The 20459-nt window shown below is 59.3% G+C and overlaps 1 protein-coding gene across 3 annotated transcripts in view; it reads left to right on the top strand.

The window, feature by feature from the left end:
- LLGL2 (LLGL scribble cell polarity complex component 2) overlaps positions 1-20459 on the top strand; it is a 32844-nt gene that overhangs the window by 8704 nt on the left and 3681 nt on the right. Inside the window, exons 2-17 of one of the 3 annotated variants that reach the window (XM_026484140.4) lie at positions 2522-2616; positions 11091-11188; positions 12373-12454; positions 12732-12847; positions 13305-13463; positions 15124-15286; positions 15432-15564; positions 16095-16149; positions 16726-16880; positions 18144-18361; positions 18434-18501; positions 18649-18802; positions 18892-18996; positions 19401-19693; positions 19809-19959; positions 20225-20375. In XM_026484140.4, the coding sequence (XP_026339925.3) occupies positions 2542-2616; positions 11091-11188; positions 12373-12454; positions 12732-12847; positions 13305-13463; positions 15124-15286; positions 15432-15564; positions 16095-16149; positions 16726-16880; positions 18144-18361; positions 18434-18501; positions 18649-18802; positions 18892-18996; positions 19401-19693; positions 19809-19959; positions 20225-20375 (2176 nt within the window). In that variant the 5' untranslated portion in view covers positions 2522-2541. The other 2 variants (XM_057318175.1, XM_057318174.1) reach the window with 2 other exon arrangements.

Raw genomic sequence — 20459 nt, 5'->3', positions numbered from 1 at the left:
ATTTGGAGTTCATCAGAGCTGGGGGCAAATCCAAGTTCTGCTGGTTTCTCCTCGGTGACCTTGGACGAGTTACCCGGCCTCTGTGGTCTTCATTTCCTTGTCTGCCAAGTGGAGATCTTCCACGAACTTCCAGGGAGGCTGGTGGAGGGCGAACAAACATCCGGGACAGGGTTTAGGTGTACCTTGTACAGAAGTGCGAAGGAGGGAGGGGTCAGGACGTGTCCCCACATGCCACTGTGCCCACTCCTGAGTAGTGGGATTTAGGGAGGATTGGAGGATTTTCTCCTCGGGATTGTTTTCTTTTCTTTTACAGGGAGCAGGGATTACTCGAGAAAAATGTTTAAAAAGTAGTAAAAATAACACGTACGAGTCTGGTACAGTGCCTGGTACGCAGCAGATGCTCTGAGGGGCATTTGGGTGCATGGAGTGCCTCCCATCTCCCATCACGCTCCACCTCCCAGCTGCCTCCCTCCCACCTGCATCTCTTGCTCCTGGGGCTGTGCTGGGTCACCCTCGAGCCTGTGTGGGTTCTTCAGGGCAGAGCCCAGATCCCCGTCTCCCTGAAGTCTGCAGGCCCCTCTCCTCCAAGGCACCACTCCCAGCTTCCTCTGGCTTCTGACCCAGTGACCTCAGCCCAGGAAGGGAGAGTGGACACCCCCAGAGCCCGGAGCGGAGCTGCCGATTTATGAGCTTGGGCCTGTGCCGCCCTCCCCCACAGCTGGAATGCGAGGCCGTGGCTCAGCTGTTTGTCCGGGAGCCCCAGGTCACTGTTGCAGGCCCAGGGGTGTTTTCACTCCCAGTCCCCAGAGCCTCCAAGACTGCCCTGTGTTTCATCCCTGACCCACTTCGGGACCCCAGGTCAGCTGGGTGCCTGGGAGTTTCCTGACTACCTGCCGTTCCGGAGGGAAGTGGGGCTCCCCGTTCTGCTCTGGCTCCCCCAGAAGGGAAAGGCACAAATCTCTCACATCCGCCCCACCCCCTCCTGCAAGTGGGGGTCTTTACAGTGCCCCCAGAAGGTGATGTCACCCTGTGGCGTTGGTATCCACCTGTTCCCAGCTGGGGTGGTGTTTGGATTGCCCCCAATGTGTGTCTCTGCCAAGTGGGGTGACCCCAGCATGGCCAGCCCATGGTTGGTCATCAGAGACCACCACCATGGTGCCCCTCTGCCATCCACATGCCTTAGAGGGAACCCCCAGTCTTGGACCATACAGGGTCCTTTCATACACAAAGTCCTGGCCCGGTGGTTAATTTTTGTCACGTCACAAGAAGCCAGAAACTAAAGGGCATCTTCCAGGTCTCAGATACCTTCCTCTCCCCTAGGACATCCACCGTGTCCTGGCCAGGTGCTCCCCCAAACCCTCACCCCAGCCTGATGCCTCCCTGGCAGGGCACTCCGTCCTAGCCCCGCATAAGCTCCTCCAGGGCCCGGACGGGTCTGTTAAGTCTCTTTGTTGGGTGGGTCCAGGCCTGAGCCCCTGTGTTCCTGAGGACAGGCCTTGGTGTCCTATGGTCAGTGGGAGGCCGTGCTGCTGCAAGCCGGAAACTGAAGTGAAGATGATCCTTCTCCCTTCCCCCAAGGATGATCCAGAAATAGTTCCCCCTGGATTGGGAGAACTATTCTACATTCAGATGGTTTGGGCGGATGGGTTTTGGGCCTTGAGCTGGTTTCTTTATTGGGAGCAGATTTCTTCTCCTGATAAGGCTCCACTGAGGCCCATGGGAAAGGGAGTCTCTCCGTCCAGCACACCCATCAGAGCCCAGGGGAGCTGGGACTGGGATAGCCAGAGGTGGGGGCGGGAGGCCAGCCAGGAAGCCCGGGGCTAGAGCTGCAGCTCCAGAAGGCCCAGCAGCCTTGTGGGGTGGACCCAGTTCCACCGTGCATCCTGGGCATGGGGTGGCATGGGCCACAGCGCCCTCCGACCGTGCGCCCTGCTGCTCACCCGCTCAGGCTCCCAACGGTTGTGGGAGAGCCTTCCCCGCAGTCAGCAGGAAGAGTGTGCCCGGGGGTGCTGACCCCAGAGACCTCTGCTAGGTGGACAAACTCTGTATTCCTACCTCCCAGCTGGGCTCTGGAGAGAGAGGCCTGCGAAGTTTCCCTTTCTGTTTAGCTGGGGTTTTATGGTTTTCAGAAAACAGGTTAACAATTAAGCTCATTAACCTCAGGGCCTCCGTTCCTATAAAGCCGGGCGAAATGGCTCCCCCCCCCCCCCCCCCCCCCCGCTTCTCCCGCGGGCTTTATAAGGCCCCAGTGGCCCGGGACAAGCGTTGGAGCAGCAGCCAGCCCCAGACCTCCAGGTACAGATGTCCCTGAGGTTCCTCGACTGTCCTTCGCAGGTGGAGCGAGGGCGCACAGGAGGGTGGACGGCGAAGCCACCGAGGGCCAGGGCCGGCTGCTGCTGGGCTTGGGGAGAGTCGCGGGGCTGGGCCAAGCCCTCGGCGCCTGGGAGCCAGCGTGAGTGCTGGGGCCAGGGCTGCAGGGCTGCCTCTCGCTGTTGGTCAACGGCTGCTCCTCTCTCTCTAGGGGGCTGCGCACTAAGCACGATGAGGCGGTTCCTGAGGTCAGGACATGACCCTGCACGGGAGAGACTCAAGCGGGACCTTTTCCAGTTTAACAAGGTAAGGGGAAGCCCCGTGTTGTCCGCCCTCCATGGGCTGGGGCACTCAGGTGGCCTTCACCTGGATGGAGGGACTTCCTGGGTGCTGCCGGCAGTGCCTCACGGGCACCTGACTTTGGAAATGGGGTCTGGTTGGTGGGCTTTCCTGGGAAAGGGCAGTGGGATCCCCAGGCTTCGAGACTCCCTGTCCCGAGTCTCACTGGCTGTGTGACCTCAGCAGATCACTCTGCCTCTTCCAGCCTCAGTTTCCCCACCTGTAAAATAAGGCTAAAACAGCCTACCTCCTCACAGGGCTGTGGAGGAGGCTCAGGGACAGGAAAGATGAAAGGACGCGGAACCCTGCCAGGTGTAGCAGTGTTCCCGTGATGCCCGGTCCCTGGGGCAGTGGCCACAGCCCATGGCTGTCCTCTTTTCACATGGCCGCCACAGGAAAACACAGCTCTCCCTCAGGCGGAACCCAGTGATTTCTGTGGCACCCTTGAGGCAGGCGCTAGGAGGGGGTGCGTGGGGAGAGGCATCCGAGACAGTGTGCCAGGGCTGGCATTTGCTACCCCAACCCCAGACCTGCTCCTAAGGTCCCCGAAGCTGGAGCGGCCTTCACCCGAGACCACAGGGAGGTCCCGGAAGCTCCCCACGGTGGCCGGTCCCTGAGAAGGCCAGAGCTGGCCTGTGAACAGGAGCAGCACAACGCGCGTAATTAGCTCTGCAGCCACCTAGCAATCTGCCGCCGTTTCGGGGTAATTAGCCTCTCTTACGTCTGCTTTGATCTCGGCCTGTGGCCTGCATGCCCGAGCTTCCCTCTGCCCTGGGAGGTGGACTGCAGGAAGCGGAACACCCGGGTGCTCTGCTCCTCGGGGGCCCAGGGACCCCTGCAGGACGTGCTGATGGACAGGGCTCCCACTGCCGCTTGGCCATGTAGAAGATGGCGGCCCCTGTGCCTGTCCTGCACAGCATAGGCTTGTTACCCTTGTAACGTGGGCTTCCATAATTTGTGGTCCAGGAGCACTAGCTGCTGTTCTCAGGGGCTGCCTCCCAGGGAGAGAGAGAGCCCCCAGGGGCTTGTTGGAGGTGGGTGGAGGTGCCCTGCCTATTTCCTCTGATTTTCTTGACCTGTGGCAGGTGTGGTGATGAGCTTTGCTGAGGCCACTCGCCTGTGGGACAAGGGCTTCCCTGAATGAACACCTCCTCCCACTGGCAGAAGGAATCTGCGGGCAGGAATTTTGGACCTCAGGAAATGGGGTGCGGGTGTTGGGAATAGGAGATCTCGGGGCCCCTGGGTGCCTGCCACCCTTGGTTCCCAGGGAGTAACCCATGGGTGCCGGTCTCAGAACCTCAGCACCCACCTGGGGGCTGGGGTGACCCCCATGTGCCTCCATAGCCCCTGATGACACCGAGAGATCTCACACCCCAAAAAGGTGGCCAATTCTAGTAGAAACCGGATAGACAGGCTCAGCAGAGGGAGGAACCCCTGCCCCAAGTTCCAGCTGTGCAGCGGGGTGGGGCTGGGGTGGGGCTGGGGCAGAGGAATCACCCCTCCACGCCCCCTCCATGCCCCACAGCTGGTGGCCCCAAAACTTGGCTGCCCCACCCCAGGCCTGGCTGGAGAGAGGAGGAGGGGAGGCTCCTGGGATTCCTTCCTCCTTCCATTCATTTGCCGGAAACCTGCATTGAGCACCTACTGAAAGACAACCCGGGGCTGGGACTGTGGGATCTCTTGATAAGATCTTTGCCCTCCAGGACTTTTATAGTCTTGAAGGAGGGAGGGGGCTGATGGTCTGAAATGCCACTTCCTGGGAGTAGAAAGGAGGAAGGGGAGGGGGGAAGAGAGGGGGGCTGGTTTGGTCCCATCTGGACTCTGAGTGAATGTGGAGCCTGAAGGGTTGGGACTGGGGAATGAGGCCAGATCCTGGAATATTTAGAAACCTGGGTGGTCCCACCCATGCCAGCCCCTCCCACGCCCCAGGCTTCCCTGGGGTCAGCTCGAGGGAACCTGGAACCTGGGAGTCTGGGGCCTGACCCACCATAGCTGTGGGGGGTTTTCAGCAACGGAGAAAGGGATCCCAGTTACAGTTTGGGAAAGACCTTTTTTAAAAATTTTTAAGGGGTGCATTGCAGTGATTGGATGAGGCCCAGGCAGTGGGGTGGGGTGCAGGGCATGAGTAGAACAGGGTTTCTCAGCCTTCTCACTGTTGATGTTTGGGGCTGGCCATATGGTGAGGGTGTTTAGCAGCATACCTGGCCCAGCCCCCCCAAGATGTACAACCAGAAATATCCCCAGACGCTGCCCAGCGGCCCCTGGCCGAAGACCACTGGCTCAGAGAACTATTTAGGGCATGAGGGCTGGTGCTAGGTGGGGATGGAGGAGTGAGGGAGGCAGGGAAGGGAGGTGGGTGTCCAGCACGACTGGGGGGGCTCCATCCTGGACACTAATGGTGCCAAGCCCTGGGAGGGGGAAGCCCAGGAGAGGTGAGGAGCAGGTGAAAGGGAAAGCGATGCTTTTGATTCGGACAGAAGAGCAGCAACGATGATCTCCATTGATGGAGAGGCCGTTCAGCCCAGGGGTTGGTTAGTGGTGCCAACCCCAGAACTGACTGCCGGGGTTCACCAGCTGGGTGACCTCGGTCAGGCAAGTCACACATCTCCACAAGGTGATAGAAGCTGGGGTGCCTGGGTGGCTCAGTCGGTGAAGCATCTGCCTTTGGCTCAAGTCATGATCCCAGGTTCCTGGGATCAAGTCCTGCATCGGCCTCTTTGCTCGGCGGGAGCCTGCTTCTCCCTCTGCCTGCTGCTCCCCCTGCTTGTGCGCTCTCGCTCTCTCTCTCTGACAAATAAATAAATAAAATCTTTAAAAAAAGAAAAAAAAAAGATGCTATAGAAGCGACCCCAGAGATTTGGCGTGAGGATTACGTGAGTTAAGGTCTAAGCGGAAAGGCAGTGTGGGGCTGGGGGCCTCAGAGCACAGCTGTGTTTGAGTGTGGGGTGGCTTGGAACCCTGGGGTCTTCACGGACAGTGGGAGATACGGCGCTGGAGCCACAGGTGGCCTGTCCGAGCAGGTGTCATTCACACGTAGGTGAAGGTCAGCCCTCTGATGGGTGCCCACAGCCGGTGAAGCGAGTAGTGTCCACACCGGACCACTGGTCCCTGGGAAGGAGCGGCGTCTGTAGACAGATTGATTCTCTGAACCCTCCGCCAGACAGCAAAGGGCCAGGTAGTGCTATGGTCAGGGGCAGGGACACTGGGGCCAGATGCCCGCTGTGCGCGTTCTCACTGACTGCAGACACATTACCGAACCTCTCCACTCCTCAGTTTTCTCATCTGTGACGCGGGTATCCTCATGGTCGCCATGTTCAGCTTGGTATGCTAAGCAGTTAAATTGCTTTGACTGGCACCAGGCACACAGTTGGCGCCTCACAGCCAGGTGGCGTTCCCATTCTGCAGGTGAGAAAACTGAGGCCTCCAGGGCTTGCACAGCCTGAGCATATGGCGGATGGTGGTGCTGGCCGGAGCAGGGGCTCCCAGCCCCATCTCCCACCGGCTGTGCTCTGAAGGTGGTGACCTCATCTCCCGAGCCTCAGTTTCTCTGCCTGTGAAGTAGTCTTCTGAGCCATTGAAGATCAGATGAGGGGACTGTGGAACCCACTGGGCATCTCAGTGGAGAGGAAGTGATTTCAAGGGGACAGAAGCTCATGCCACAGTAAAACTCCTTCCTTGGAAATCCCTTGTGGCCACTCCCTCCCCTGGTGAAACCAGCCAGTTGATAAAGGCTCTGGGCCCTTCCTGCCCAGCCGCCCACGCTCCCCCCACCCCCAGGCCCCGAACAAACAGTGTGTTCCTGACTGGCCACCCCTGTCCAGGACCAGGTTGTTTTGTCTTGGCTTTTTTGTGGCGGGTCCCCTGGTGTCAGGTGACAGCCACACAGGGAGGGCCAGGTTGCTGCCACCACAAGGAATCTGAGCTGACCACACCCAGTATAGGGCAGTGCCACCCAGCCCAGCAGCTGGGCGTGCCCCCTCCGGCCCCAGGCAGCCCTCCTTCCAGCCCCCCAACAAGGGCTAAGGACTTGTCAACCCTGGATCTTGGCCGGCGTCCTCCCTCACTGAGGGCAAGATGAAGGGCCCTCACTGTCTCTGACCAACAACCTTTCCTCTCTCCCTTCGGAGAACCTGAAATGGGGTCCTGGAGCCAGCATGAGACAGACAGGGCTTTCTTTCCCGCACCAGGCTAATGTTGCAGTTTGGCGGCTCCTGCAAATCTCTCCTTTCCCAGTTCCTGTCAAAAGAGTTCATTGTTCTCTCCTCCCTTGGCAGAGGTCACCTGAGCCAGGTAGCCGGGGTGGGGGCAGGGCCAGGTAGGCTGGATGCTGAGCTCAGGATGTAGGGGAGGCCGCCCCAGTGGTGGTCAGGCATTGGGCCATCTCCTAGCTTGACTCTGAGCCGGAGCTCTGCTGTTCTAGGCTGAGCCCCTACCCCACGCCGTCCTGGATGGAGGGATGATTCGGGGCTGCTATGTGCCTTGGAAGTCCCACAGCAGGGCACCCTGGGGGCTGAGCCCATTTCTTGTGCCCTGTGTGGGGGGCTAAGTCTTGAAAGGCTGTTAGAATGTGGGAATGGAAGACCAAGGAACAGGGAGGACACCTGAGCTTGGAAGAACAGCTGGAGCACAGGCCAGAGGTGCCTTGCAGAACCTTCCCGCTTCCCCAGGCTGCTCCAGGTTTCTAGCTCCTCCCTAGTTGACCTTTGTCCTCTTCCCAAATCCAAATCCCTTCCTTCCCTATTCCCAACAGGACCCCCGGGCCTCTCATAACTGGCCTGGGGCCCCACACCTCTTCCCTCAGCCTGCAGGCAGGTTTGCAGCCTCCTATTGGATCATAATTGCCTCATGTGGGGATTTGTGGGCCTGATTTGCATGTCCACCTCTCCTCCCCACCCCGCCCCAGACCTGGGGAATCCCCTGTCACCACCACACTAATTCCATTTGAACCCACTCTCTTGGCCCCTGGCCAGGTAAGGGCACCATGACATTTCCTTCCCTCATTGTGTTCTTGAGGGAGCCATGGCCCCCTGGCGAAGATGCCTGGAGAATACAAGGGAATGATGGAGAACTTTAGAAGGCAGGCAGGCTATGTGGGACAAGGCCTGTGTGCTCCGGGGGGGGGGGGGGGGGGGGGGGGTGAGCTGAGCCTTCCAGCCACCGTCAGGTGGTCTAGAGGTTCGCATTTAAGCTGCGGGCGGCCCTGCTCAATGTGGTCATTGGTAACATCCCGTTGATCAGATGTGAAATGATGCTCAGAGAGGCAGAGGAATTCACCCAAGTCCCAAGGCATTTTAAGTGGCAGAGGGGGGATTCAAAGCCTAGTGGGCCTGGCTCAGCCCACATTCTTTCTAAACCAGCCTATGGAAAAGAAAGTAGAGATGAGAGTCAGGGGTGGTAGCAGTGTCCCCAGGACCCTGAATGGAAATAACGAGTAAGTACAAGAGATTGAAGGACGGGCCCAACCTTTGTCTCCCTTCAGAGCAGGGAAAAGAAGCCAACCTGTAATAGGAGTGACTTGGCTGGAATGTTAGGAGACCTCCCTGCTGGGGAGTTGGTAGATAGCGCCTGGCCTGAGAGCCTGGCAGAAAGAGAAAGCTGCGCGCTGTTTACTCTTGGCTTGACTTTCTCGCCAGCATCTGGAGGCAGAGTTGTCTAGGTCGCACCTCGGTCCAGTAGGGCTACAACACGAGCTACATGTGTAACTTAAAATATTCTAGCAGCTGCATTACGTTTTTTTAAATGAGTGAAATTAACTTTGATAATATATTTTGTTTAACCCAGTATATCCAAAATATTACTGTTTCAACATGTAGTCAGTAGAAATTAATGAGGGTTTTTCTAGTGTTTTTTTTTGTTGTTGTTTTTTAAGATCTTATTTATTCATTAGAGAGAGAGAGCCCACGTACAACCAGGGGGAGAGGCAGAGGGAGATGGAGAAGCAGACTCCCTGCTGAGCCGGGAGCCCACCGTGGGGCTCATCCCAGGACCTGGAGATCACGACCCAAGGCGAGGTCAGATGCTTAACCATCTGAGCCACCCAGGTGCCCCCCTCTTTTTTTTTTTTTTTTTTAAATACATAATCTTTGAAATGCCGAGTGTATTTTACACTTACAGCATATTTCAATTCAGACACAAAATTTTCTTTGGAGCTATGTCATCTGTAGTTAGAGTTGGAAGGTTTGTAGCTGAAAAGGGAGATTCACAGCGTGGTCTGCCTGACTCCAGCTGTCGCACAGGGCAGCCCAGGGCATGGGTCTCCTCCTGGGCACAGGGCTCCTTCCTGTAGGACATTTTCCCTGGACTCCAAATTCCAGAGGCTTTGGCCCCGCGCTGCTGCTGACTGGGGTGAGAGAAAAACGCCACCATCCCAGGAACCTTTTCTCGGACTCTGGCTGCCGACTTGCTGAGGCCCCAGCAACCTGAAGCTGGCTAAGGCCTACCCGGCGGCCCTGGGGGAGCTGGTCCCCACACACACCATCACGTGCCCTGCCCTCCTTTTCCTGGGAAATGTTTACATTCCAGACACTGTGCTATCTCCCCAAGGCTTTTCCAGGCACTGCATTTTTCACATAGCTGAACAGGGACCTGGGCTGGCCAGGGGGGCTCCTGCTGGGTCACTTCTGCTCTCCAGTCTGTCCCTTCCAGGTACAGCCATTTGTAGGGCAGGCTAGTTTCTGGCAAAGAGCCAGATTGGGGCGGGGGGGCAGGGGCTTACAGCTCTGTGTCTCCAGAATAGCACTCTTCGGAGCTCTCCTCCCTGGCTGACCCCACCTCAGGGCCTCCTTGCATGAGCCGCTAGACTGGACAGAACAAGCCAGCAGCCAGCAGTCGGGTTTGCTAAACTGTCGTGCCCACTGTCACCAGGACTTCTCTCTGCTCCTTTGGGCCTGATGGGACAGCCAGGGGAAGCCCAAAGGAGAACCCTGGGCCATTAGGAGAGCCGCCTCATTGGTACGGCCTTCTTCCTGCAGGGCAGAGCCTCCATTGCTTTAAAAAAAAAAGTAAAGCATCTGGCTGGCGTCCTTTCCCCTGCTCTGATCCCGCTCTACAGGTTCCGTACCCCCTGGGGAGGCAGGTGGGGGGGGGGCGGGGAGTGCTGAGTAAGAAACAACCGAAGCGTTCCTGAAGATGGTCTGTCAATCCAAGTCTGTAGTATGTGCATCCGTACCTTTGAAGCCCGCAGTTCCACCGCTGGGAGAGCTATCCGAGGAAACACTGAGTTGTAGGCTGAGATCGGAGTCCAAGGAAGGTCATCAGTGCAATTGGCAATTGTAAACCCTCTAGAAACAGAAAATGTTCACCAACAAAAGCCTGGCGAGTTCAGGCGCCTTGACACAGGGAACATTCCTTAGCTGTTTATTTTTTTTTAAGATGTATTTGTTTATTTGAGAGGGAGAGCGTGCATGTGCAGGGGGTGTGGGTGGGACAGAGGGAGAGGGAGGGAGAGAGAATCCCAAGCAGACTCCCCACCGAGTGCAGAGGCCGACGCAGGGCTCGATCTCAGGATCCTGAGATCAAGGCCTGAGCCAAAATTAAGGGTCGGAATCTTAACAGACTGAGCCCCCCAGACGCCCCTCCTTAGCAATTTAAAAGTCACTTCAGTGCTTTGGACAACTTGGTCTGGCTGCAGGTGGGCAAACAGGCTACGCAGCTCTGCATGTGTGCACATAGCCGTGGGGCACGACCCCAGTCAGCTCTCTGTTAACTGTAGACACACAAATGTACGGTCACAACACAAGAAAGACTCACAGACACCAAGACGCTAGCCAGGGTCACTTCCGGTTGTGGGAGTACGGGTGATTTTTGTTTTGTTTTTCAAACTCCTTCCTATGTTCCAAGTTGTCTGCAATGTGTATTACTTCTATAGTAAGAAATGAGCAAAAGCGTGTGTCTGCATCAAAACTCTAGAAGCTTCTCTGGAAAGATAGTGGAGAACTCACGGTAACAGGTACAGATGTTCAGGGCTGGAGGAGCCTCGGCCGGCCCAGAACCAGGAAGGGTTGCTGTGGGTTCCGTCCCCCCGCAGGCACTGGCCCAGAGCTGCAGTACAGCCAGGCTTCCTGAGCCATCTGGTCCTCCACTGTGCCACCCCCCCCCAAAGTTTCCCTTGCCCCCGTACCCCCGCAGGAGGTCTGGGTCGGTCACCCATAGTGTGGGTGGTGGAGGAACCAAGTCAGAGTTCCTGGAGACCATCAAGTGGCCAATGTGGTGTCAGGGGAGAATGTGCTCCCACGGATGGCCACAGGGCCAAGGACTGGGTCAGAAGTGGGTCTGGGATTGGCTCTGCACTCGGGTGTCTGGGTAGGAACCTGAAAGTGACTGACTTGCTCCTTCCTGCTGGGGGTGGCTCTGTGCTGTCCTCTGTCCGGCACCGGCTCCCCAGCCATGGGGGGCAGAGGGGACATGTCTGCAGGTCCACACCGACATGGTTCTCATTGCAGACGGTGGAGCATGGCTTCCCACACCAGCCCAGCGCCCTTGGCTACAGCCTGTCTCTGCGCATCCTGGCCATCGGCACCCGCTCCGGAGCCGTCAAGCTGTATCCTTTCCGTTCCCCCAGCTCCCACCTGGGGGACCCTGGCCTTGATGGGATTCAAACTAAAGCAAGTTGTAGATGACCCCTCCTGTTCGTGGGATAGTCCACATACCCTCTTGGGAGTCAGCCCTGGATGCAGTAAGTGGAGGCAGGTTGGGTTTTTTTTTTTCCGCTTTCTCCCAGTTAGTAGACTGGTCCCAGGGTGCTGTCCAAACCAGGGTGGCGTTGGGTGAGAGGAGCAGTGCTAAAGCTTCCAGATTCTGCCCCACCGTGCACACCCCCTGCGTATGCACAGGCACACGAGAGAGAATGGACTCCTGGTTGGTACTGACAGCCCTTCCCTGGCCTGAGGCTGGACATGGTCCAGTAGGGTCCTCCTCTATCCAAAGCACTGGTTCTGGGTATTTCAGAGGCAAGCCGGTGGGTTCCCGGATGGAGATCACGGCTTGGGTCCTCTGGCTGGCCTGGACTACAAGTCTGGGAGCTCCCCCAGCCCCAAATCCCACCCGAGTCCTTAGAGTGAGCCAGAGTGGCTCCTGGGGGCATTGGGAGATGGGGGGACCACCCGTAGAGAGCCCGGCTAGACCCTCCTCAGGGGAAGCCGTGCCTCCCTCTTGTCCCTCTGCTGCAGCGTGAGCAAGGGAGGCAGGGGGGCGGGGTGCCTCCAGTGGGCTGGGCTAGGCTGGAGGTGGTGTAGAGGAGCCCTCTGTCAGCTGGTTAATCATTGCCAGGCCACAGCCATATCCTGGTTACCAATCCCTGGTGCGGAGACTCAAGGCCATAGCTGCTGGGTGGGGCGGGGGGAGCCGGGGAGGGCCCTGTCTCTTCTCAGGTGCCACCTTGTGGTAGCTGATGGATCTGTTGCAGCTCAGGTGGCGGGGACAGGGAGGGTGTAGCAAGCAGTCCAGTGGTTGCCAGGGTAAGGCGACACCCTCATGCCTGGCTGGAAAAGCTCTCCCTGGTTGGAGCTGGCTCTCCCTTGGGGTCCCATCACCACAGGCCACGGGCCCTCAGGCCAGGGCCACTGCTGCCTCCTCCCACCCCCAGGCCCCATCTGGGAGGCGGGTGAGCCCATCTCTGTGGCTGAGGTATTTATATTCCTTGCCATATGGGCCCAGAAGTCCTGGCCCTTGAGCGGGAGGGGGGGTGTCCTGCCTTCCGGAGCTTTTCCTGAGCCTGGCGCGTAGCTATGGTGCCCCGGGGGTGGAGTTCATGGGGCTGCACCGGGAGAACAATGCTGTGGTACAGATCCACTTCCTACCTGGCCAGGTAAGGGGCCTGCCACACCTCCTTAGTCTCACGTCACCCAGAAGGGGTGTACAGAGGCAGGCGTTTGGTGGCCCTGGGTTTGGGTCTGAGAGGAGGGCCGGGGACCACCTCCCTTCCCCCAGCTTCAGGTTCATGGGTCACCCTAAGAGTAACCAGGGGTCTTTTCGTTCCGGGGCTCTGAATCAGCCGGCGCGGGGTGGGCCATCCCGGGGTGAGAGGCCACGGTGAACAGTGGCTGAGACAGCACGCTCCTGTCCCTGTGCTGTTCTTCCCCTAGTGCCAGCTGGTCACCCTGCTGGACGACAACAGCCTGCACCTGTGGAGCCTGAAGGTCAAAGGCGGCGTGTCAGAGCTGCAGGAAGATGAGAGTTTCACGCTGCGTGGTCCCCCCGGGTAAGGACTTGGTGCCGGTCCTCTCCCAGCCAGCCTGACCCGCACACCCAGCTCCAGGGCGGAATCACCCTTTTGGAGGTCCTGTGGTGCCCTTGGCGGGTCTGGCAGTTGTTTGAGCCGACGCATCCCTACCTGCAGGTGCTCTGGGGGAGCAGGTGCTGCGGCCTGCCTCCCTCCCCACACAGTGTCTGCGCCGGAGGCTTCTGCCTCCTAGCCCAAGCCCAAGCCCTCCACCCTCTGTCTTCTGTCCTGGCAGAAAGTAATCAGTATATTTACACTGGCCCGAGACAACCATTGGACCCCATTAAAGGACCTCACAGGCCTGCTTTCCCTAGGCATGGCCTTTCCTGGGGGCGGTGAGAGCAGCCAGGAGCCCGGGGATCCTGGCCCTGGGAACCACCCCCACCCCCGCCGCCAGGATCGCAGCTGGCTCACAGGCAGCCGTTCCCATCCTCAGGGCTGCCCCCAGTGCCACACAGATCACCATGGTCCTGCCGCATTCCTCCCGTGAGCTCCTCTACCTGGGCACCGAGAGCGGGAACGTGTTCGTGGTGCAGCTGCCGGCCTTCCGCACGCTGGAGGAGCGGACCATCAGCTCAGACGCCGTGCTCCAGCGGTGAGCCTGCAGCCGCCTTGCCGTGAGGATGCCGTCCCCGGCAGCCGGCCACGGGCTGCTCCCTTCTGTCCCGTAACATCTCAGGGGCTTCTGCTTTTTCTCCTGGGAAGTCTATAGGGACAGGAGGACAGACTGTCAGCTCTCCAGCTGTCCCCTGAACGGAGACTCTCACCCCATAGTGTGTTAGCGTCACGGCACTCTCCAATGGGTCTTGGGGATAACTTGTCGTTTCATTTAAAGATGAGGAAAGGGAGGCTCAAATGCCTTTGCACTGTCACCAGTTCTTAGTGCAGTGTTGTTCGCGCTGCTACCACGAATTTCAAAGCCCCAGGGGCTCCGCGGTGGGGCAGGTGGGGCCCGAACTTACCGCGTCAGGTGGGGCAACTTCTGGGGATGTTTCTGCTTTGGAGTGCTGAGTTTTCATTTGCATTCAGGCCCCGTGGCCAAAATCCTGGACAGCCATGACCCTGCAGGCTTCTTCAGATCATGGTGGAGGCTTTGTCCCATGACGGTCATGTCTGCAACAGAGAGGGGGTCAGATCGGGTCTGGGTGTGGAGAGAGGGTGCCGGGGCCCAGAGGAGGAAGAGGTGAAGGATTAGCTGCGGTGGAATGTTCCGCAGTTTCACGGGACAGAGAGGAGGCCAGGGTCCTTGGACGGGAGCTGCTTCTGGCTTGAGCGAGAGGGACCCTGTTCCTGAAAGGGCCAGGTTTCCAGGGTACCCACGTCCCTCAGGGCCCACTGTCCAGGCTGGGGTGGGAGGCTTCCCGCTTGGGGCTGGGTCCCTCTGAGCACACACCTCTGTCTTTCCTAATCAGCAGGGCAGAGTCAGGGCAGCACGGCCATGGTCAGAGCAGGACAGTTTGCAGGTCAGCCGGCATGGCTGCTTCTCGGCCTGGGCGCCCAGTCTGTGGGCCACGCCAGTGCCCCCCTCACTCTGCTGGTAGGAGCCTAGTTTGGGGCCTGAGTGCCCTGGGAACCCCCTCCTACCAATCTAAATCCTCATTCTAAATGAAAAGAGGTTTGGCTTGGTTGGGTGCCTAGAAATGCCCTGGGGTCCAGGCTGTTTGCATGTCCTACCCTCCATCTGTTCTGTGGTGTTGGCTCTGGGGCCTGTGCCTGCCACCTCTTAGTCCTCTGTTGGCTGCAGCACCCCCGGACTTCACATCAGCATTCTAGGCCCAGAAAAGGAGGAGGGGGTCAAAGCTCAAGGCCAGGCCAACTCACATAGAGAGTTTTGTGTAGTGGGTTTTTAAAACTTTTTTATTATGGAACACCACCTCTGTGCAGAAGAGCACTAAGTACGAATGGACAGTCTAGTGGACTCTTGTAAAGTGAGCATCCCCCCCGGGCAAAGAACTAGAACTTTGCCGGCCTCCCTGGAGCCCCCACGTGCCCCTCCCAGTCCCAGCCGCCTCCCTCCCCAGAGGTAACCACCACATCAACTCTTCTGGAAGTCACTTCCTTGCCTTTCCTTGTAGCAGTGCCCCGTGGCTTCTGTTTGTCACTGTCCTGTTCCGTGCACGGCTCCCCCCCTTGGCGGTGTGTCCCCGTGATCTTCCCCCGCTGGCACATCCACGCGGTGTGCGCCTGTGCCGGGTGCTCGGCCCCTGCCTGCCGGCGGCAGCGATGACTTGGCCTCCCCACATTCCCTCCGCCAGGTTGCCCGAGGAGGCCCGCCACCGGCGGGTGTTTGAGATGGTGGAGGCTCTGCAGGAACACCCCCGCGACCCCAGCCAGGTCCTCATTGGCTACAGCCGGGGCCTCATCGTCGTCTGGGACCTGCGGGGCAGCCACGTGCTCTGCCATTTCCTCAGCAGCCAGGTAGGCCGTGCCGGGGACAGTGGCGGGTGCCACGTGGCTCTCCCAGACCCCCGTCTCCCACACACCCTGTGCTGAGACCTGGGGGTGCGGGAGAGAACCAGCACCCTGATCCCGGCCTGCATGCTCTCCCTCTCCCCCTCTGAAGCAACTAGAGAACGTCTCCTGGCAGCGGGATGGCCACCTGATCGTCAGCTGCCATTCCGACGGCAGCTACTGCCGGTGGCCCGTGTCCAGTGACGCCCAGCAGCCGGAGCCCCTGCGCAACTGCGTGCCTTATGGTCAGTGCTCCACCTGTCACATGGGGGCCCGGCCCTGCCCTGTCATGTGGGACAGCCTTCGTGCCGGCAAAGCAGTGTCCTCCCTCCGTTCCCAGTCTGTCCTTCCCTGATCTGGGTGTAGGTGCCTGCCTCCTAGCAGCAAAACCAGGGCCCCGAGGAGTGAAGGCTTTGTCCAGAGCCACGTGGTGGGTTTTCTGCTACCGGTCATGGCTCTCTCAGGGGACTGCTCAGAGCAGGACTTCTGAGCACAGGTCTGCTGTGCAGGTGTGGGCGTGAAGGGCCTGTGCCCTGCAGACACTGGAGTGGAGGGCCCCATTCCAGCTGGTTCCTTTTTTGGGGCACCTGGGTGGCTCAGTCAGTTAAGCATCCAACTCTTGATCTCAGCCCAGGTCTTGATCTCAGGGTTATGAGTTCAAGCCCCCTGTTGGGCTTCAGTGTGGGACCTACTTAAAAAAAAAAAAGAAAAGAAAAAGAATTCAAACTGAGACTCTTTATAAAAAGTTTCTGCAAGCTGGTTCCTTTTCTTGTAGGTCCTTTTCCTTGCAAAGCTATTACCAAAATCTTCTGGCTGACCACCAAGCAGGGGTAGGTATCCATGCTCTGTCCTTGTCCCAGTCTGCAGCCTCCCTGAGGGGCTGCTCCGGCCTCTGCTTGCAGCAGGCAGCGTCTAGGGGATGCCTTTGGGTCCCACGTCACGTCTCAGATGCCAGCGAAGGAAGAGCAAGCTGTTCATACCTCTCATGGCTAATTCCCGAGCAAACATTCTTGACCCTTCCCTCCACCCTCCTAGAGAGATGATTCAGATCAGCAGGTTTCAAACCCTGTTGTAGCAGGAGACGTATTTCTTCAAACAGAAACCTACAGGGAGCTCCAACCTATAAGCAGCAGCTGGATCGGGTGGGGGGCCAGAGGCTCGGGAGCCACAGCGGGCCGGCTGCCACCTCACGCCCAAGGTGTCCTGGGTTATTGCAATCAGGAAGTGATGGGGGTCCAGCCCGCCCCTCCCGGAGACCTTGAGTGAGTGCTTACCTCCAGACTGGCCTCCCTCCCAGGTCCTGCTCTTTTGGTCACAGGACAGTCCAAGCTGCTAACTCAGCCCAGGGCTCTCTGAGCTGGTGTTGAGAGCCCCAGCCCAGCCCACGGCTCTTCTGTACCTGCCAGGTTGCCCTTCACCATCTTCCAGGGGGGCATGCCCCGGGCCAGCTATGGGGACCGCCACTGCATCTCAGTGGTCCACGATGGCCAGCAGACAGCCTTCGACTTCACCTCCCGTGTCATCGACTTCACTGTCCTCACTGAAGCAGACCCAGCGGCGGGTAGGTGGGCTTCAGGAGTGGGTGTGGAGGCCTAGCCTCGGGGGAGGTGTGGGGATGCGGCTGCCTGTCCCAAACCGGCCAGTGCCTGAGTCCCTCAGCCCTGCCACACCCCTCTCAGTACCTTTCCCTCCCCCTCCCTGTCTGTGGCTTCGTCCTTGCCGGCCGCACCTCCCGCCCACCGGGAGCTCTCTCTGCCCTCGCCCAGCTCTAACGGGACTTAGCCTGAAGAGGGCAGATTTGGGCTCTTGGGTTGAACTGCCACTGGCTGAGGCAGGGAGGTCCTGGCTTGGACATGTGAAGCCCTCCCATTTGTAGGGTGGGGCAGAGCACAGTGTGGGTCTGGCTCTGAGCCGGCCTCCCGGAGCCCGGCCAAGGCAGCAGAGCCCTGAGTCAGCCTTATGAATTGGTGACAGGCAAGACCAGAAAGGGCTGGTGTGGAAACCTGGAGAGGAGGCCTGGCAGGAGGTTTCCAAGAGGGCGGGCCTCCCCTCCACATGAGTTTGGCCTGACGAGGCCAAGGCCTCCAGGTGAGGGGCTTGGGCCTGCTGGGGACATGCGGGGCCCCGTTCTCCCAGCCTCACCACCGCGAGCCATTTGGAGGGAGACTGCAAAGCTGCTTTTCCTCCTGTCCCAGCTCCTTCCCTCCGTGCACCTGATACAGGATGCTGGGAGTAGGGTTGATTAGTGTTTTCTGCAGAGATGATCACGTCATCTGTGAATAAGGACAGCATTGTTTCTTCCTTTCTGACCTGTATACCTTTTATTTCCCTGTCTTGCCTTATGCATCAGCTAGGACTTGTAAAGAAGCAGAGAGAGGGGCCGTCTGCCTTATTCTTGACCTTAGTGGAAAGCTTCCCATTTCTCACCATTAAGTTATGCAAGCTGTAGCTTCTTCGTAGATAATCTTGACCAAGTTAAGGAAGTTCTCTTCCTAGTTTACTGAGAGTTTATCCTAAATGGGTGTTCGGTTCTGTCAGATACTTTTCCCGCATATACCAACATAATCACGTGTTTTTCTTTAGCCTGTGGTTGTGATGGGTTCCGTTCGTGGGTGTTCACACGTTGAGGCAGCCTTGCACACCCATGATAAGTCCCGCTGGGTTGTGGTGTGTAATTCTGTCCGTACGTTGCTGGACCTGGAGCTTGTTTTTAAAATACACGTTCTCTGAGTCCGGCACTAGAGCTTCAGACTCCGCAGGGATGGGCTGGGGCAGACGGCTTCCCACGGCTCCCGCAGCCCCTGACACTCCGCCTGTCCCCCAGCCTTTGACGACCCCTACGCCCTGGTGGTGCTGGCCGAGGAGGAGCTGGTGGTGATTGACCTGCAGGCGGCTGGTTGGCCGCCAGTGCAGCCTCCCTACCTGGCCTCCCTGCACTGCTCCGCCATCACCTGCTCCCACCACGTCTCCAACATCCCCTTGAAGCTGTGGGAGCGCATCGTCGCCGCGGGCAGCCAGCAGCACACACACTTCTCCACCATGGTACGTCCGCCACCAGCCCCGGCCCCACCTCGGGCCAAGCTCTCCCATGGACTTCTTGGTCTCATTCTTTAGGAGTGGCCCATTGATGGTGGCACCAGTCTGGCCCCAGCCCCTCCCCAGAGGGACCTGCTGCTCACGGGGTAGGCGACGTTCCTGGCACTCTCCTTCTGCCGAGGAGACTACGCAGGGTGGGAGCGGAGCCCAGAGGGGTGCGTGCCAGTCCGGGGCCTCCCTGGGCTCCCCCGGCCCAGCCTCCCTCATAACTGGCAGGTGGGCCCTGCCCACAGGCACGAGGATGGCACGGTGCGGTTCTGGGACGCGTCCGGCGTCTGCTTACGACTGCTTTACAAACTGAGCACGGTCCGGGTGTTCCTCACCGACACAGACCCCAGCGACAACCTCAATGCCCAGGGCGAGGACGAGTGGCCCCCACTCCGCAAGGTGAGGCCAGGAGCCTGGAAACCAGGGAGGGCAAGGACGGGCTGGGTCTGGTGCTTATGGCCACCTGTGGACCTCCTCTCCGTTGTCAGGTGGGCTCCTTCGACCCCTACAGTGATGATCCCAGGCTGGGCATCCAGAAGATTTTCCTCTGCAAATACAGTGGCTACCTGGCTGTGGCAGGCACGGCAGGGCAGGTAGCCGGCTGGGCTGGGCTGGGCTGGGGGCGGGGGCAGCTAGGAGGAGTGGTCAGGTGACTTTGGGCAGTGTCCAGGGATTGGGGGGCAGCAAGGACAGGAGCCAGTCTCCTGAGCGCCCACAGGTGGTGTCACCAGGACCGTCACCTGCTTCTGTGGCCCTGGGCTTTTCCCCGTGGATAGAGGTTGCCTGGTCCCCTTAGACATGGGCTTGTGGGATGATTGTTTCTCCTCCAGAAACCAGGATTAAGGGCCAAAGGTTAGGCAGACGCCTTCTGGCTCTCCTTGGGCCCCGGGACTGGGCATGGGTCCTGGGCCCTTTTCTGTCCACCCTCAGGGTCCCTGAGGTCCCGCTGTTGCTTAGTGCTGGGGGGGTCACTCAGCCCACCTGCCGTGTCCCCCAGGTGCTGGTGCTGGAGCTGAATGACGAGGAGGCGGAGCATGCTGTGGAGCAGGTGGAGGCCGACCTGCTGCAGGACCAGGAGGGCTACCGCTGGAAGGGGCACGAGCGCCTGTGTGCCCGCCCGGGGCCCGTGCATTTCGAGCCCGGCTTCCAGCCCTTCGTGCTGGTGCAGTGCCAGCCCCCGGCAGTGGTCACCTCCTTGGCCTTGCACTCTGAGTGGCGGCTTGTGGCCTTCGGCACGAGCCATGGTTTTGGCCTCTTCGACCACCAGCAGCGACGGCAGGTCTTTGTCAAGTGAGCAGCCTGCCCAGGGCGGCCGGGGCCTGAAGCTAGGATTGCCACTGCACGATGACCCTGGGGCCCTGGCAGCACAGATGACTGGATGTGTCCTCCCCCCACCTGCCCCCAGATGCACGCTGCACCCCAGTGACCAGCTAGCTTTGGAGGGCCCACTGTCCCGCGTGAAGTCCCTGAAGAAGTCCCTGCGCCAGTCTTTCCGCCGGATACGTCGGAGCCGGGTGTCCAGCCGGAAGCGGCGGCCAGCTGGTCCCCCTGGGGAGGTGAGGCTGAGACCAGCCACAAGCCCAGGGAGAGCTCCGGGCAGCCCGCAGCAGGTCCAAACTAGCCCTCACTGATCCCCAGCCATGTGGCCCTGGATACATCACACCATCTCTGGGCCTCGGCTTCCCCAAGTGTAAAGGTCAAGTCCTCAGTAAATGTCATCAGATGGATGGTGGCGTGAAGGGTTGGTGGTAAGCAATCCGATAACCCCAGGACAGGGAGGCCAGAGCCCCCCCACCTCAGGCCTGACCCAACCCCCTGCAGGTGCAGGACGGGGGCGCCAGGGCCGAGCGAACGGGGGTGCAGAGCATGGAGCTGGCACCGGTGCAGCGTAAGATCGAGGCTCGCTCGGCAGAGGATTCCTTCACAGGATTTGTGCGGACCCTCTACTTCGCCGACACCTATCTGAGGGACAGTGAGTGGCCAGCCTGCGGTGGGCGTGGGATGGGGGCGGCAGGAGAGCCCTTCTCGGCCTGAGGGCATGCTGGAGGCTGCTGCC

The sequence above is a fragment of the Ursus arctos genome, unplaced genomic scaffold (assembly GCF_023065955.2).
Source record: "Ursus arctos isolate Adak ecotype North America unplaced genomic scaffold, UrsArc2.0 scaffold_24, whole genome shotgun sequence".
NCBI classification, from domain to species: domain Eukaryota; kingdom Metazoa; phylum Chordata; class Mammalia; order Carnivora; family Ursidae; genus Ursus; species Ursus arctos.
The sequence above is the reverse complement of the archived record's forward strand: the minus strand, read 5'-3'. Positions and strand labels throughout refer to the sequence as shown.